The sequence below is a fragment of the Lipophrys pholis genome (genome assembly GCF_963383615.2).
Source record: "Lipophrys pholis genome assembly, chromosome: 8".
In the NCBI taxonomy this organism is placed as follows: domain Eukaryota; kingdom Metazoa; phylum Chordata; class Actinopteri; order Blenniiformes; family Blenniidae; genus Lipophrys; species Lipophrys pholis.
This window is the reverse complement of record NC_137630.1, coordinates 10892797-10908116: the sequence shown is the minus strand read 5'-3', so window position 1 is coordinate 10908116 and position 15320 is coordinate 10892797. Positions and strand designations below refer to the sequence as shown.

At 40.7% G+C, this 15320-nt stretch overlaps 2 protein-coding genes across 2 annotated transcripts in view; one reads left to right on the top strand and one right to left on the bottom strand.

Annotated features, from left to right (window-relative positions):
* The window catches only part of ubr4 (ubiquitin protein ligase E3 component n-recognin 4), a 47725-nt gene extending 44129 nt beyond the window's left edge, over positions 1–3596 (bottom strand). The window contains exon 1 of the mRNA XM_080468643.1: positions 3449–3596. Coding sequence (XP_080324769.1) covers positions 3449–3573 — 125 coding nt within the window. The 5' untranslated portion in view covers positions 3574–3596. The remainder of the gene's footprint in view (positions 1–3448) is intronic.
* A 180-nt stretch (positions 3597–3776) lies between these two features.
* Positions 3777–15028, top strand: emc1 (ER membrane protein complex subunit 1). Its single transcript, XM_080468641.1, has 22 exons — positions 3777–3986; positions 4907–5034; positions 5108–5173; positions 5276–5369; positions 5447–5575; positions 5799–5925; positions 6089–6238; positions 6355–6522; positions 6878–6949; positions 7186–7284; positions 7379–7475; positions 8356–8472; positions 9100–9299; positions 9568–9717; positions 9943–10104; positions 10865–10984; positions 11101–11238; positions 12771–12944; positions 13081–13291; positions 13599–13683; positions 13769–13898; positions 14035–15028. The coding sequence occupies exons 1-22, from the start codon at positions 3895–3897 to the stop codon at positions 14212–14214; spliced, it is 2889 nt and encodes a 962-aa protein (XP_080324767.1). The 5' UTR covers positions 3777–3894; the 3' UTR covers positions 14215–15028.
* The last annotated feature ends 292 nt before the right edge of the window (positions 15029–15320 follow it).

The following is a 15320-nucleotide window of genomic DNA, read 5'->3' as shown; positions in this document are numbered from 1 at the left end:
TCACACTGAATTATTTGCAGTCTGTAAATATTATTTAGTTTAGTTATGTTTTAAATAAATGAGTTATACTGTGTGACGTTTGGAATAAACAAAACAAACCCCCTCCACAGTGACAAAATATGTAATTCTATAACTCTAGTATTTCTACCCCACCTGGAAAGAGTATTGTTTTTAAAAGTTTGATGAGCCTTATACATTTTTAAGCATAAACTGGTGATCTTGTGTAGCTTTTAAGTTCAAATGTAAATGCCTGTCACTTATTGTGTTTGCCCTGTGAAGGACTGGTGACGTGCTCAGGGTGGATTGTGCCTTTGCCCATAATTCACTGCTTCCTGCTGCGAAAGGATAAATTATTTGTGATTTTAAGATAAACATACGGACACAAACAAAGCCTTCCACGCATACTCTGCATTCTTTTCAGAAGTCGTTTCTGTTTATCTCCTGGAAGCTTACACATACATGACCATGGAGCAGTACTACTGTAAACCATGACGCAGTGTTGAAATTAGTTGAGAACAACAATTAGTTGAAGTTCTTGAAGAGCAACAATGTGACACCTCGAGGTGTTTCAAGGCCTCACAAACCAACTCCACCATTACCATTGTTTCCTCCTGTTATCGCAGTTCTCTCTTTAAAAAAAAAAAAAAACGCTCTCCTGTTTTCTAGGTATTTGGCCCTCTGATAGAATGATTGCAAAACGCTCATTCCAATGCACTAAAGTATGAAAGGCGTGCGTGTATAGCCTCGGTCCCACTGCACAGTATGTGCCGGAGTGGGATGGAGTGGGACGGGACGGTACGTTATGGCAAAGTGCACCCAAACCTACCTCTATTGCGCAGTCCCACCACAGAGAGTATTGTGAAAATGTAGGCGGGGTTGTGAATGACGCAGGTATGCGACGTCATTACACCTAAGTAGTCACCGGACCAACGTTTTACTTGGAAGGTCGGACAAGCTGCAGCCGTCCAAGTAAAGCCTTGAGCCTCTATTCTCTGTGACACAGCTTGAAGACATTTTCATTCTGAACAGCAGCGTCCAGCTACCGCTGAATCTCCTACTCGCCTGTTACGGAGAGGAGCATCTGCACCTTGTCGGAGGACCGGTAACAAAACAACCGGTGAACCAATGATTACGATTTTTCATCATCCCTCCGTTGAGGTACCTAACACTACAGAACGGGTCCCATAAAGACGATCAGCAACGCAGTCGCCTGCTGATTGGTAGTGACCATTGTTACTCCGGACTTGCCCGCGATATTTAAATATCTTATCTGCTGGGGTGCTGTGTAGCACGCCAACATTTCAATACACCAAGTTAACAAAACAACTAGTATGCGAAAAGCGGCATATGTAAACAACAGGAGGGTTTCTATCCACAACTTTTGTTAGTGGGGATACACGAAAACCCGTCCAGCCCCATACCGGCACATACTGCACTTAAATTGCCTTACATTGGATAAAGCTGTGCACAAGATGGACAAAGAGAAAATTAAATTGCAGAAGCAAAACGACCCAATGAAGCGCCATTTAACAACACAGACGACAAATACATGAAATATCACAAAATCATACACAGGTTAGAAATAAACTGAATTGTTCCAATCACTGACAATGAAAGACAAATAATCTAAAGATGAAGCAAGAGCCAGCCTTGTGGTGAGCAGAGGCCGTGGTCAATCACCACAAAGATCCGCCCTTTTTATCTATTGCGTCAACGTCATGAGGAGCTTTCCAAAGAAAAGTTGGGACTGTGACAAAAAAATATGTGCATGATGGAATCTTTGGAGGGCAGTATGCAACAAGACAGTCGATGACGAACAAAACAAAACTGTACAACAAACATAATTGTAACTGTGTGAGGAAGCCCCACAACTTCAAGAAAACCCTTGTACGCACAATTAGAGGATGCAATTGAAAACAGAATGGTCAGTCATCCAGTAGATTGGAACCAGCAACCGTCTGACTCTGAGGCTTGCCACGGTATCACAGTGCAACATGCAAACGTTGGAGTTAGTTAACTTCTTATTCTTCATTTACTCCGGGTATGTCATTAATATGATTGGTGACCTTGCTCAATTGACACGCAAAGAAATATTTTCTTAATATAAGAATACAAGAATTAATAAATATGAAATGAGCCAAACATATTATGAAAACAAGAAAATTCTGTGTGCCTTCCTCTCCTCTGATCTACTCCATGAGGTGGCTCTCCCGTCCACTTTGAATGGGACATTTTTCTTTATAGTTTTCTGTGATTTTTTCTCAGGAACGGTTGGCCAAATCATTAACAAAAGTTGAAGCAACCTAACATTCTGCATGTTTTGATGTGCTTTTTGGGTCCGTGCTCTCAATGGAGCTGGAATAGTTACTCGTAGAAAAGAAATAAAATAATAAAATAATAATAATAATAATAAAATTCAATTGCCCCCTAGAGTAGTAATGTTTGCGCCTTGCCACTAGGGCAGGCACAAAAATGAAACTATATCTCTACAAGTGCCGAGTTCGAGAAATGAAACCTATGTATGTTTGTAAACAAGTTTTTTTTTATTTGAGAGCTGGAAGGGTTCAACTTATGTAACCTCCCAACAGGGGTATCAAGTGACGACTTAGGGAAGGTGTAGCTACCATATGATAATGTATTCAAATGTAATAATTTAGTATTTCTCAGTTTTACAAGGGACGCCACCGGTGATTTTACCTGCGTGAAAGTCTCTTCTATATTAATCTTTCTCTCACTGCTTCAGATTCTTTGACGTTTAATAAAGACAAACGATATTGGGCATTTTCATAACAAGCAATAAAAACGGTTGCGTTACGTTTTCACTACCAATACATTAATTACAGCGCATCACCAACTGATAAGAAATGAGTTTTAAAAAACAAGGTCCCCGCCTACTTTTAGCACGAGCGCAGCATATTACGTACCAACATTATCAGCAATTTCATGTGTAATGCGTCTGTTGTCAAGTTCATTTTAGACTGCGTATGACAAGTTCAGCATATAGGCCAGGTCACATTAATCAAACTTAGCTGACTTTAGACAGATATTTACTTGGAAGGGGCGTTTGCACGTTACGTTCGCATGTCGGGACGGAAGGCCCATTGGTTTGCAGGCAGGCTAATGTTTGTGTTAGCTAGCTAATGATGAAGCAAATTTCCTAAACGTTTCCCTGCGACGTCTCGCGGCGTCTGCGTCGCAATAACGATACAATAACAGTCTACCCCAGTCAGCAAAGGGTAGAGTTTTGCTCGGGATTTTTTTAAAAGTTACCAGTCAATCAACGCCCGATAGCATTTAGAGTAAGTTAGCATGAGTTAGCATGACAGCTAACGTCAGTGCAAGTTAAGCTTAAGTAGCCCGCAGCTAACGTTAGCCGAGTGGGTAAAGTTAGCCAGCCGAAGCCGAGACGGACACGGGCCGAATTTAAACAATTCGAAACCTCGGTTACCTGTTGATTATAGAGCCGATAAGTTGAGGTAGCTCTTTCGTTTCAAACGCGGTGTAGGAAGCTGATAAAAGCGGCCGCACCGCCGCTGTCCATTCGTGTTCCCCATCTCCTTCGCTCGACGCCATCTTGAAATCCCATAGAAAAAAACCCAGCTGGAGGAAGAAGAAGCGTAGTAAATCAGAGGGGGCGCTCGCAGTCCAACAACTGTCAAAGAGGCGTCCCCGACTAAACACATTAAATGTTTTAATATGATAAATTTTCAATCTGAAACTGCAATTTTATTAAAAAGAAAAAAAGAAGCTTTTTTTTTTTTTTTTTTTTTTTTTTTCAATCTGAACACAGTATTGTGTATCAGCCTGTAGGGCGCAGCACCTCTCATTTGCGTGACAAAAAAAAAAGCGAATGAACTTCCGATTTCCTCCTTGTAGAGAAGAGCTGCTGCGGCCATGGCTAAGCTCATTTTCCTCTGGATAAAATTTATTTTATTATGCAGCACAGTAGAGAGTGTGTTTGAGGATCAAGTAGGAAAATTCGACTGGTAAGATGGATCTACTCATTGCTTATATGTGTGTGTGTCTCCAGCCGTCACGTTCTGAGGTAGAAAGGCTAATGCTAACACCTGTCACAGCAGCTCGCTGCCACTCGGTGTGTTTTGGGTTTGACTTTGTGGGACAGAATTGCCATAAAATGTATGAAAGAGGAAGAAAACGTCTCTGTTACGTGCTCATTTTTTGATCATGGCTTAAAAGTTGTAATTCAGAGGGCTTTGTATCCCACCAACACATTCAATTGATGAGTGAATTTAATTTATTAGTATTTTGATTATTTTCTAACTCGTCCCCCTCAAACCCAGAGCATGGCCCATTCATATTTTATGCAATGCATTTGGAGCTGATTGTCATTAGATTAGTGTTTAATCCCCGTCAAACGATTGACTTCAAAATCTTATTTCTCGTCTATGAAGCTTTGAATGGTCTTGGGCCTAAATACATTTCAGGTCTACTTGTAGAATATGAAACATCCAGACCCCCGAAGTCCTCAGGAAGAGGTTTACTCGGTGCTCCCACAGTGAGAAGCAAACAATGTGAAGCAGCTTTGAGTTCCAAGTCCTGTTGAACGCACGAGGACTGCTGACACACATGTCTTTGACATCAGACTTTAAAACACTATTATTTGCTCAGGCCTTCCAGTAAACAATAGACTTAACTTATTTTATTACCTTTGTCCTAATGAATATTTTACTCTATTTATTCTCCCTTTTATACTCTTAATCCCTTTTTAATGTTTTTCATAATCTTAACTGCTTAAGATTAAGATTCTTTATTGCCTTGTTTTATGATGTTACTTTAATTTCTTTGTAAAGCACTGTGATTGGCTGTGTGTCTGAATGGTGCTACATGAATAAATTGGTCTTGCCTTGCAGTGTTACATGCTGTGGTTTCACATTTGTTTTGACAGGAGGCAACAATATGTAGGCAAGGTGCGCTTTTCTCATTTTGACACGCATGCACAGTCATCCAAAAAGGTCCTTGTGGCTACAGAGAACAATGTCTTCGCTGCCATTAACACCAGGACTGGAGAACTCTGTGAGTATAAATTATGTATTTTTTTAAAAGTCACTTTCAGCTGTTATTACAACTAATAAAATGTCTGTTACAGTCTGGCGACATGTGGATAGGACTGGACCAGAGGGAAACATTGATGTTCTTCTGCAGCATGGACAAGGTATCTTTTTGTCCTTTCAGATGTTACAGTTCAGATTTCAGCTTTACAGTGTTGAATTTTCTCTGATAGTAGATAGTCCCTTAAATTGTATTTCCTTCCTAGATGCGGTGCACGTAGTTGGTAACGGGCGCCTGCTGCGGTCCTGGGATATCAACATTGGTGCCTTGAACTGGGAAGTTGTGCTTGACTCTGGCAGGTGATTATCTACATGAATCTCAGTAGTTTTCTCCTTTCATTGTTATCTTATCCTAACTGATTTTGCTTTCCATTTAGTTTCCAGTCTGCTAGTTTTATTGGACATCAAGACACAGTGAAACATGTGGCTGTTTTGAAGAAAACGGTCCTCTCTATTCATTACCTGTCAATTGGTCATCAGAAGTGGATAGAGAATCTACCAGAGAGGTTTGTTTTCACATTTTGTATGTCATTGTTTCCAATTCAAGATATTTGTTATCGGAGTGCTGTTAAATGTCGTCCAAAGCAATATCCCCAAATTGAAGCATTTTGCCTGTTTTGAATTATTTTGTAGAAAGTTCCATTTACATGATAGTAATGATGTGCACAAACTGTGTATGGGAGATAGGATTATTAAGCCTTCATTGTTTTCTCTTTTGTATCTCCACAGTGAAACTGTGGATTACCAGGCTGTATATTCTGGTGGAAATAGTGAAGTTTATGTTTTAGGCATTGTTCCCCATTCCCACATTGCTATCGTAGAGTACAGTTTGGAGGATGGAGAGATAATCAAGCAGGTAAGGTTGAGCATTAGAGGCAACATAAAATGTATTAAAGCTTTGTAAGCTGTATTGAATAGGAATTATGATACACTCGAATTAAAATCCCAATCCTACCACAGAGCAGCCCTCTTCAGTATTTAGTAAATCCCACATTGTGTTTTGTTGATGTTGTTTGCAGACCTCAATTGAAGCTCCATGGCTGTCCAATATTCAGACAAGCTGTGCTGTGGTCGACCAGGGGATTTTGACATGTGTGGACTCTGCAACTATGTCCCTTTACACGTTAGATTTGCACTTGCAGTTACAGATGACACAGATCCCTCTTCAGGTAAAATAAACTCAGAGATTTTATAATGTAGGACATGATCCATGTGTAAGGTAAGTCTAAATCAATCTATTTCCAACTTTAATGGTTGTTTTTGTTTTTGTTTTGTTTTTCTCCAGTCCCTTGGGCTTGAAGTAGTTGAAGGCTTTCATCCCATCATCCTGTCACACCAGCCCAACCCAGCCCATCGGCCACTATCGGAGTTCCTCCTTCAGCTTGGGCCTGATCACTCCCTGCTTCTCCAGCTCAAGGATAGTCAGATAGTAACACTGAGGGATTTCAAACCTGTAAGTAATCTGATCTTGTACTGATTTTATGCGTGAGTGGTCTGAGTTGAAAGAATCTCATTCTATAAATGATATTCTGCTATTTCACTATTTGCTCTTTAAGTCAGTCGTGATGAAAGTTCGTTGTGTGCACCAAATGTTGTCGTCGCTTTTGCTAAAATGTTGAACTACCATATGGGAGAGGACCTACAATGGAAATGTTAAAAACAGCCACACTGCTTGTAAGCTGCAGGTCTATAGTTTCTTTCATTTAATCTGTAACGGCTTAGATTTCATTGTGTTACGTTGACGTTTGAAATTATCTTCAAAAGTTCTTTGTTAGAAAGTCATTGATCACATTTTTCTAAACTCATAGGCTATGCTGGTGTCTTTTGCAACCACTGGAGAGAAGACTGTTGCTGCTGTCATGTCGCCAAAGAACGAAACAGTGAGTTAATATCAAATTGTGCCTTCAGATTTCACAGTGTTTCATCCTTGGACAGATGCAGTGTAATTCAGCTAGTTTAGTGCAAGCTTAGGGGTTTTTATGCTTTTAAAATGATTAAGAGCCCAAACTTGTTGCTCATTAGGGAGCGTTATCATTTTTTGTCATGTTATCATTTTTAGTGTTTTAACACAATAAAACTAAAAAAAGACTTTAATAATACTTTTTGTGTCCCAAAGGCGTGCAATATTAACCTGTTTAGTGCTGAAACTGGACGCAGACTCCTCGACACGACACTGATTTTCCCCATGGATCCCAATGGTGGCAAACCAGAGAAGGTTAGTTGTATGGGCGCCAGGATACAGGAATTGATTTATTTAGTGGAATTTCAGAGATGTTTTTCAAGGGGTTTGTTTTCATTCGGTCCTCCAGCTCTCAATACAGGCATTCTTGAAGAAAGATGACTCTGTTGGCTACAGAGCGATGGTGCAGACAGAGGACCACACACTCACGTTCATCCAGCAGCCAGGTAGGAATGGCACAAGGTGCTGCAGTTTGCTGAAGATTCTTCACCTTTGTCTTCTTTTTCGTCGTTTGGCTGCTGTCACCACAGTAGATTGTCTGCACCCATCTCCTCCATCGCTTGCCTACCCTACTCTTTCACCAACCATGTACTTCTCTTTTATATCCATCGTATTGTCTGAGTTCTTCTCCTTCTCTTGTGTGGTAGCTCCATCTCCGCAACATCCTTTTTTAAGCTCAATCTCTCTTCAGAACAGGTCCGAACCACATTAACCTGACCACTCCCGCTTTATCTAAACTGCTTGACCTTCTTTTTTGATCCTTCTGTCGCACATCAGCCCTGATCTTTGTTTCCACTCTCTCCATCCTGGATGTTTCCTGGAAATACTTAAAGTCACCATCCTTTACTTCCACTCGGTGGCAAAAATATTCTGAACTTTTTAGATTTTATTCAAGTATAATGAATTGATCACAATCACCAGAATGTATTTTCATGACATACCTCAGCTCCAATTTTAGGATGTTTTTACTTTTCAAATTGTACTTATGCCGAGTTCTCCGTGTACCAACCTGCAGGGAATGTGTACTTGAATCTTAGCATTGTGTTTACGGTTTGAGATCGAGGCCATCCAAAAAGCAATGAGAGTGGTAAACCAAGTGTTACCTCATGATAGTATTTCAGTTCAAACCACCTCGTAACCACTGAGAGTATTGCCAACATGTGACCACTGTGTGGAGCACAACCACACTCTGTTTTCTTCTCATTTCAACAAATGGAAAAATTACAATGCAATTTAATGGGAAGCATCAACCTAAACTGTATGCTGTCACAGGGTGTGGAAAGTGGAATGAATGATTACAGAAGAATAATGAGTGTTTCTTTCCAGGGCGCACGATGTGGACTAGAGAGGAGGCCCTGTCAGATGTGGTGACGATGGAAATGGTGGATCTGCCTCTCACAGGAACGCAGGCTGAGCTGGAGGGAGAGTTTGGCAAAAAAGCCGGTAAATGTCAAGCCAAGATACCAGTTACTTTTTTCTATTGTTTTCAGTCTCCGTTGTCTAAAGATTCTCCTCTGTGGTGGTAAAAACATGATGGAAAAAAGGTGTAGCTATTTTTTTTTCTTTCTTATATTCTGGATTGTTTTATTTGGCCATCTATGCTCTTCTCGTTGAATAAGAAAGTGTTTTGAAATAGTTCATTAATCCTTCTGAAGCCCAACACATGCAGCTAATAACTAAAGCTGTTTTTATTGGACGACAAACCAAATGGCCAACATTTACAAAGTAATCCTCACGTATGTTAAGATCGGGGTTCACTTGGTTTCTGTTAGCTTCACTTCATTATGCTTTTGTCCTATTTCCATTGCTGCATATGGATTCAGCCATTCAAGGTAAATACATTTTTCTGCTCTTATTAAAAAATGTCTCTAGGATAGGGTGCATCGGTTGTCCACTAAAATCCTTTGTAGAATCTACTAAACCGTTCTCTTAGCTCACCGCCTTTAGTTCTCTTTTAGAGTCATAGTCAAGAAAGAAAGTAGTTTTTTCTTTGTGAATCTTGCAATGCTGTTTTATGACAGTGATGGGATGTGAATCTTTCCACTTAATGAACTGCTGTAATCTGTCTAGATGGGCTGATGTCGATGGTACTGAAGAGGCTCTCCTCGCAGCTCATTTTGCTGCAGGCCTGGATCGGTCACCTGTGGAAGCTTTTCTATGATGCACGCAAGCCCCGCAGTCAAATCAAGAACGACGTAACCATTGAGAACCTGTCTCGAGATGAGTTTAACTTACAGAAGATGATGGTCATGGTGACAGCATCTGGGAAGGTGTGCACAAACGTCTCAGCCTCTCGTTTAGTTTGTGTATTTGTTTGCACTCTCGCCTCACTGTGTGGATATCCACTTTGAGACCAGGCTTGGGTTTGAGGATAATTGATGATGACTGAGGGATGAGCTATGCTCTACTGCTACAAATAAACTGCATCTGCTTTATTTTGTCTGAGATCAGGCAACCCTGAAGTGAACTTTAACTGGAGTAAACGCTCTCCGTCTGACCTCTCACTTGTTTTGTTTTCTCTCTTTTTTTTCTATTAAGCTCTTTGGAATTGACAGTAAGACCGGGAGCATTTTATGGAGAAATTACCTGGACAACGTCCCATCTAATGCTGCTTTCAAACTAATGGTGCAGCGGACAACTGCACACTTCCCTCACCCCCCGCAGTGCACGCTGCTCATCAAAGACAAGGTATGTGGTAACAAAGGCTCAGGTTTTAGATATAGTGTCATTAGATTGTGTCTCACAAACATAAAGCACAAACGTATTGCGTGAGGTACAAACGATGAACTGCTACTTGCAGATCCCACCTTAGAGTAAAAGCACAAGTTAAACCAGTTTAACTCTGGTTACATTATTTATGTTGTGTTGTCATGTGTTCTATACAATTACTTTGCTATTTTATTTTTCTTTCAGGACTCCGGTCTGGCCACACTACATGTGTTCAACCCCATCTTTGGAAAGAAAAGCCATATCACGCCGCCAGCTCTACCTCAGCCCATTCTTCAGTCCCTCATGCTGCCTCTCATGGACCAGGATTACGCTAAAGTGCTGCTGCTCATTGATGACCAGTACAAGGTCTGTGGCAAAGTCTGACCAACATTTTTAGTGTGCAACTACTCTTTCTTATGTTAATATTTAAATTTTTTTTACTATTCTTGATTTAGGGAAAGCCGTTTTAAGATAAGTTTTATTTGAGCACACATTGCAAAGTATCTTTGGAGATCTGTTTTTTCAGTACATTTAGTCTTTTGTAAGATCTTCCATTCATTTTAATTCCCACTCAACATTAATGTGCACTATCTACAGAAGAACGTGGAAAGCTTGCTGGAAAATCAAGGAAGCAAAAAAACAAAAAATAAATAAAAAAAGATGTTTTTCAATAAAATCAATTAAAATTAGTGAAAGAAAATCTGGCTTTATAGGTTTGACATACTCGGTCTATTTAGTCCAAATTTTGCACTTTGAGAGAACACAACAGTGTTTCCATCACATGTCTTTCATACAAGTTACAATTTCTGCTCCAACTTCCACATATCACATAGTGTTAAGTGTTGGTATTATTGTGGTATTGTATGGTATTATTGGTAATGGTATTATTATATTTTGAAAATTCAATTATTCATCCCTATTATAATCTATGCACCCAGGTTTAAACCCCAGTGACAGCAGGAAGTAAAAATGAGCAAAGTCTGAAGTCGAATTGTCAGTGACTTCTAAATAAAAATGGAGCAGCCAGATAGATGTCCTATGACTATTATCTGTAGGAATTTAGTGAACAGTTCTCAAACAGTTTATGAAGTTTAGAATCCGTGTTTCTGTTGTATCTGTCTTTTAGGTGTCGGCGTTTCCTTCTACGAAAAACGTCCTGCAGCAGTTGCAGGAGATGGCTTCGTCCATATTCTTTTATCTTATTGACTCCAGCCAGGGAAGGCTTTCTGGGTACAGACTTAGAACGGCAAGTAAAATTTTACTGCATCAACAGTTTGCCAATCCATTATCTTGAAAAAGCATTCTAAATCTGTAAGACTGAGTGACAGGAAAAGAAAGTAACTGAGAACTTTGCTCTCTCAGGATTTGTCAACTGAGCAGATCTGGGAGGTCGTCATGCCACCTGAGATACAGAAGATCGTCTCTGTCAAAGGAAAGAGGCCCAATGAGCATGTGCACTCCCAGGGCAGAGTAATGGGAGACCGCAGCGTCCTCTACAAGGTACAGTAGCACTCTGTAGAGAGTTTAAATCATATGCTTGCTCTTATTTGTGCCAGATTTGGTCTGTTTGGGCTTGTTTCGCCCACTGCAGACAGAAAGGAGTCACCCCTCCCAATCTGTTGTATACTGCAAAGTCATCTTTCCAAGTATATTTCTGCACCTCTTGTTACAGTTTCCCACGTGAGTCACATCCCCTCTCAACCACTTTCTATGAATAAGAATCAGACATTTTTCAACCAGGACTCCTGAGTCTTCACTGTAGTCGCTGCATGTAATATTTTTCCTCCAATAATTAGTCATTCTCCTCATCCTCCTTCACACGTTAGTTGAGCAGCTGGGACAAAACACAGGAGCTGAGATAACACTGTAATCAATCCCTGTGGCATCAGTAAGTTTATGGCTTCCTATTGAACAGCTGGCCAGACTGCGGAGGCTGCAGTCTCTGCCGTGGTTTTTGCTTACCTAGTTTCATCCATGATCTTGAAGATAAGGACATTTTAGAATTTGTTTTTCATTTTTAGATGTGCCAAAGGAGTTCACTATATTAATTTAGTCAATTAAAATCCCCAAGAAACAAATCTAAATTCACGTGAGGCCTATTCCATCGTGTTAGAGAAATAATAACAGGAGTGAATTTGCTTCTGTTCCTACTGCAGCGGAGGAGGTGTATTTATCCCATTAATGTCTGTTGATTCATATTTTATACATACTATAGACTCTATTTGAAGCATTGTGCCAACATCTAACTGTTTACTGTCATGAATTTGCATCATACATGAATTTATATACATCTAATGTATGTGCTTTCTATTGAGATTGTCATCTGCGTGAAATCAGATCAAAATGTTGAAAAGATATTTCCAAAGCTCATAAACTGGAAGTACTTTTTATTTCACAAGACATTTAAGTTGTGGCCCGAGCGTCAGACTCTGAATCCGTAGTCGCATGATAAACGTAGCTGTGATCGCACGCACACACACACACACACACACACACACACACACACACACACACATACACATACAGAGTTAAGCTCTGAGAAACACACTTGACTCACTTGGAGGTGATGCAGTGTATGATCCAAAACATGCAAAAATAAAGTGTCCAATAACTAAAACTATAATTTGGAAAAGTTCCCCAAATGCAGTAAAATCTAACTTGGACTATATTTTGCGAAAGACATACAGCCCATGATCTATTTATATTTGGGCACCAGCCTTTATTAAGCATCATTTGACTACAATTGATTGACAGTACAAGCTTTATTATATTCACCACAATAATTACCCCGGCCCTTTGTGTGTTTGTCTGTATGTTGGCTTCAATGAAAAAAGTTTAGACGTCCCTGCTGTTTGGATGTGGCACTATGAAAATAATTTGACCTTGAAGGTCACATTTAGATTAAAAAATTGGAGGTGGACCTTTTAAATATGTTTGTGGAATCTAATGTAAAAATGTCTGTCAATCCACAAAATGTTGAATTTGAACCTGGGTTGTATTTTAAGCCTGTTTATTTTTTGTTTTTCGTGCAGTACCTGAATCCCAATCTGCTGGCTGTTGTGACCGAGAGCACAGACTTGCATCAGGAGCGCAGTTTCATCGGGATCCTCCTGATCGACGGTGTGACCGGTCGCATCATCCACGAGGCTGTTCAGAGGAAAGCCAGAGGACCGGTGCACGTCGTTCACTCCGAGAACTGGGTGGTGGTGAGCGCAGTTTAATCATGCTGATTTCTTATTTCATGCATTTTGCTCAAATACCTTCAATATACTTTATTGCGACGCGCCGGCTCGGTGAGACGAAAGCAGAGTTGAGTGTCATGCGAACTTTCGGTCTCCTCAGTACGAGTACTGGAGCAGCAAGTCTCGCAGAAACGAGTTCTCTGTGATCGAACTGTACGAAGGCATGGAGCTCTACAACAGCACCGTGTTCAGCTCGCTGGATCGGCCGCACGCTCCTCAGGTGCTTCAGCAGTCCTACATTTTCCCCTCCTCCATTTCCACCATGGAGGCCACCCTGACCGAGAAGGGAATCACCAGCCGACATTTGCTCAGTAAGAAGAAACTGTTTTCTTTTGCCTCTTTTCTTTGGAAAAACACATTTTGCTTCCTGGGCCACAAGGTTGTCTGTTACTTTTCAATTTGATAAAAAAAAAATATATAAATAAATCGTAACAGCTAATCACTGTACCCATAAAACAAGTAGCACTCAACACATCACTGGCATGGCTCGCAACCTTTGTTGCAAAGCTGAAATTAAAAATTACATTGTAGGACAGTAATAGAGATTAATCATTCCCTGTATTGACCCCGTTTGGCCTGGTTGCTTCTGCTAACAGGTTCTGATTTTCTTTGTCACAGTTGGTTTGCCCAGTGGAGGGATTTTATCCTTACCAAAAATGTTCCTTGACCCACGCCGGCCTGAAATAGTGTCTGAGCAGAGCCGGTAAGTCCTCCGCTTTAACTTTAACATTCATCTAATCTTTGTGTACTTCAAGTCTATCCGTCTGACCTAGTAACTTGAATTCCAGTGAGGAGAACCTGATCCCGTACGCACCAGAGCTGATTATCCGCACTGAGTGGTTCATCAACTACAATCAGACGGTGTCACGAGCGAGGGGGATTTACACGGCACCCTCTGGACTGGAGTCCACCTGCCTGGTGAGTTCGCTGATTGGAGGCACATCATATTTCTGCTCATTTAAAAGTATTTGACCTGAATTCAAATGAATATTTTTGATAATGTGGCCATTTTGTAACCTAAATATGATTGGGTATTTTTTTTGTCCTTTTGTAGGTTGTGGCGTACGGCCTCGACATCTACCAGACACGCGTGTATCCCTCAAAGCAGTTTGACGTCCTGAAGGATGACTACGACTACATGCTTATCAGCAGCGTCCTCTTTGCCCTTTTCTTTGCCACCATGATCAGCAAGCGCCTGGCGGAAGTCAAACTGCTCAACCGGGCCTGGCGGTAAAGTTGAGCGTCCAAATCGTCATCCGACAGCCCCCCGCGGCTGCACGAAGGACCTCAGCCCGAGGAGACGACACCGCTGAGGCCACGCCTGTAGGAAAAACACAGGTCAAAGTTCAATACGGCCCACAAGGGACTGCAGGGGTGAGGGGATGTCGGGGGTGGGGGTGGAAAAGAGGCGTTAGCGAAAGGTTATATGTTGTTTATTTTTTAACTTATTTTGCAAAAACAGGAAATGATTTAATGATAGAATAATTGTTCTTTTGCGCCACGTCTTTTTGATTAAATGTTTTAACACATGACTAATTACAATTGAATGAAATGGACTTGAATTTAATAAATTGTGGAGTTTCCTACACATGTGAAAGTCAGGCTCTGAGGCCACGTTAGTTGTTTTTTTAATGATTGCTTTTTGAGACATTTCTGTGTCATTAGACTGTTCTAATGGGAAGTCCCAATAAAATTGGTTTACGGAGACAAGACGAGATTTATTTGGTACAATACTACTGTTCAATGGTTTGTGTTTGTAGTCTGCTGAATCACTGCGAGACTCGAATGCCATGTGGCTCGCTGGAAGACGAACTGTGAACATGAAGTGGGAGGTGTTAATGTAGCATGGACAAGAAATGGCTGTTTGAGCTTTCCTGGAAACTCTCCCACCAAAGGTACCGTCACTATTGCCACCATCACAAGCTTGACCGAGGAAAGTGACGCTTCATTCAGTATTTCATCTGTGATCCTGTGACTCATACCTGTGAGCAGTTTCCACCTGCAGTCGGCTCCTGTTGATGCTCCATTAAAACTTCTTCCACAAATCCAGTTTGTTTTACTCTTTTACAAACTTCCAAATCAAAGTGAAACAATGAAACTGCAAATAATTGGGATAAAGTGTTGGGCCAATGTGTAACATCTCACTCTTTATAGAATCAATTTAGTTACTAATTATCAATGACTTTGTTGTTGAAGAAACTGGAAGTACTGATTCTCTCAACAGTAGGTTTTCTATCCAAAACAGTATCCTGTATCATAGTTCAGCTGTGTGGGGAAAAAAAAGAAATGACAGCAAGTCGCTCAGAAAATTAATAAATTATTTATTTCTATAAATAGATT

What these genes read in the sequence shown, in the direction of transcription:
- emc1 (XM_080468641.1), top strand. Translation starts at nt 3,895, where the DNA reads ATGGCTAAGCTCATTTTCCTCTGGATAAAATTTATTTTATTATGCAGC. An exon ending in TCATTGATGACCAGTACAAG is followed by an intron (nt 10,105 to 10,864) that starts GTCTGTGGCAAA and finishes TCTGTCTTTTAG; the next exon opens with GTGTCGGCGTTTCCTTCTAC. An exon ending in ACCGCAGCGTCCTCTACAAG is followed by an intron (nt 11,239 to 12,770) that starts GTACAGTAGCAC and finishes TTTTTCGTGCAG; the next exon opens with TACCTGAATCCCAATCTGCT.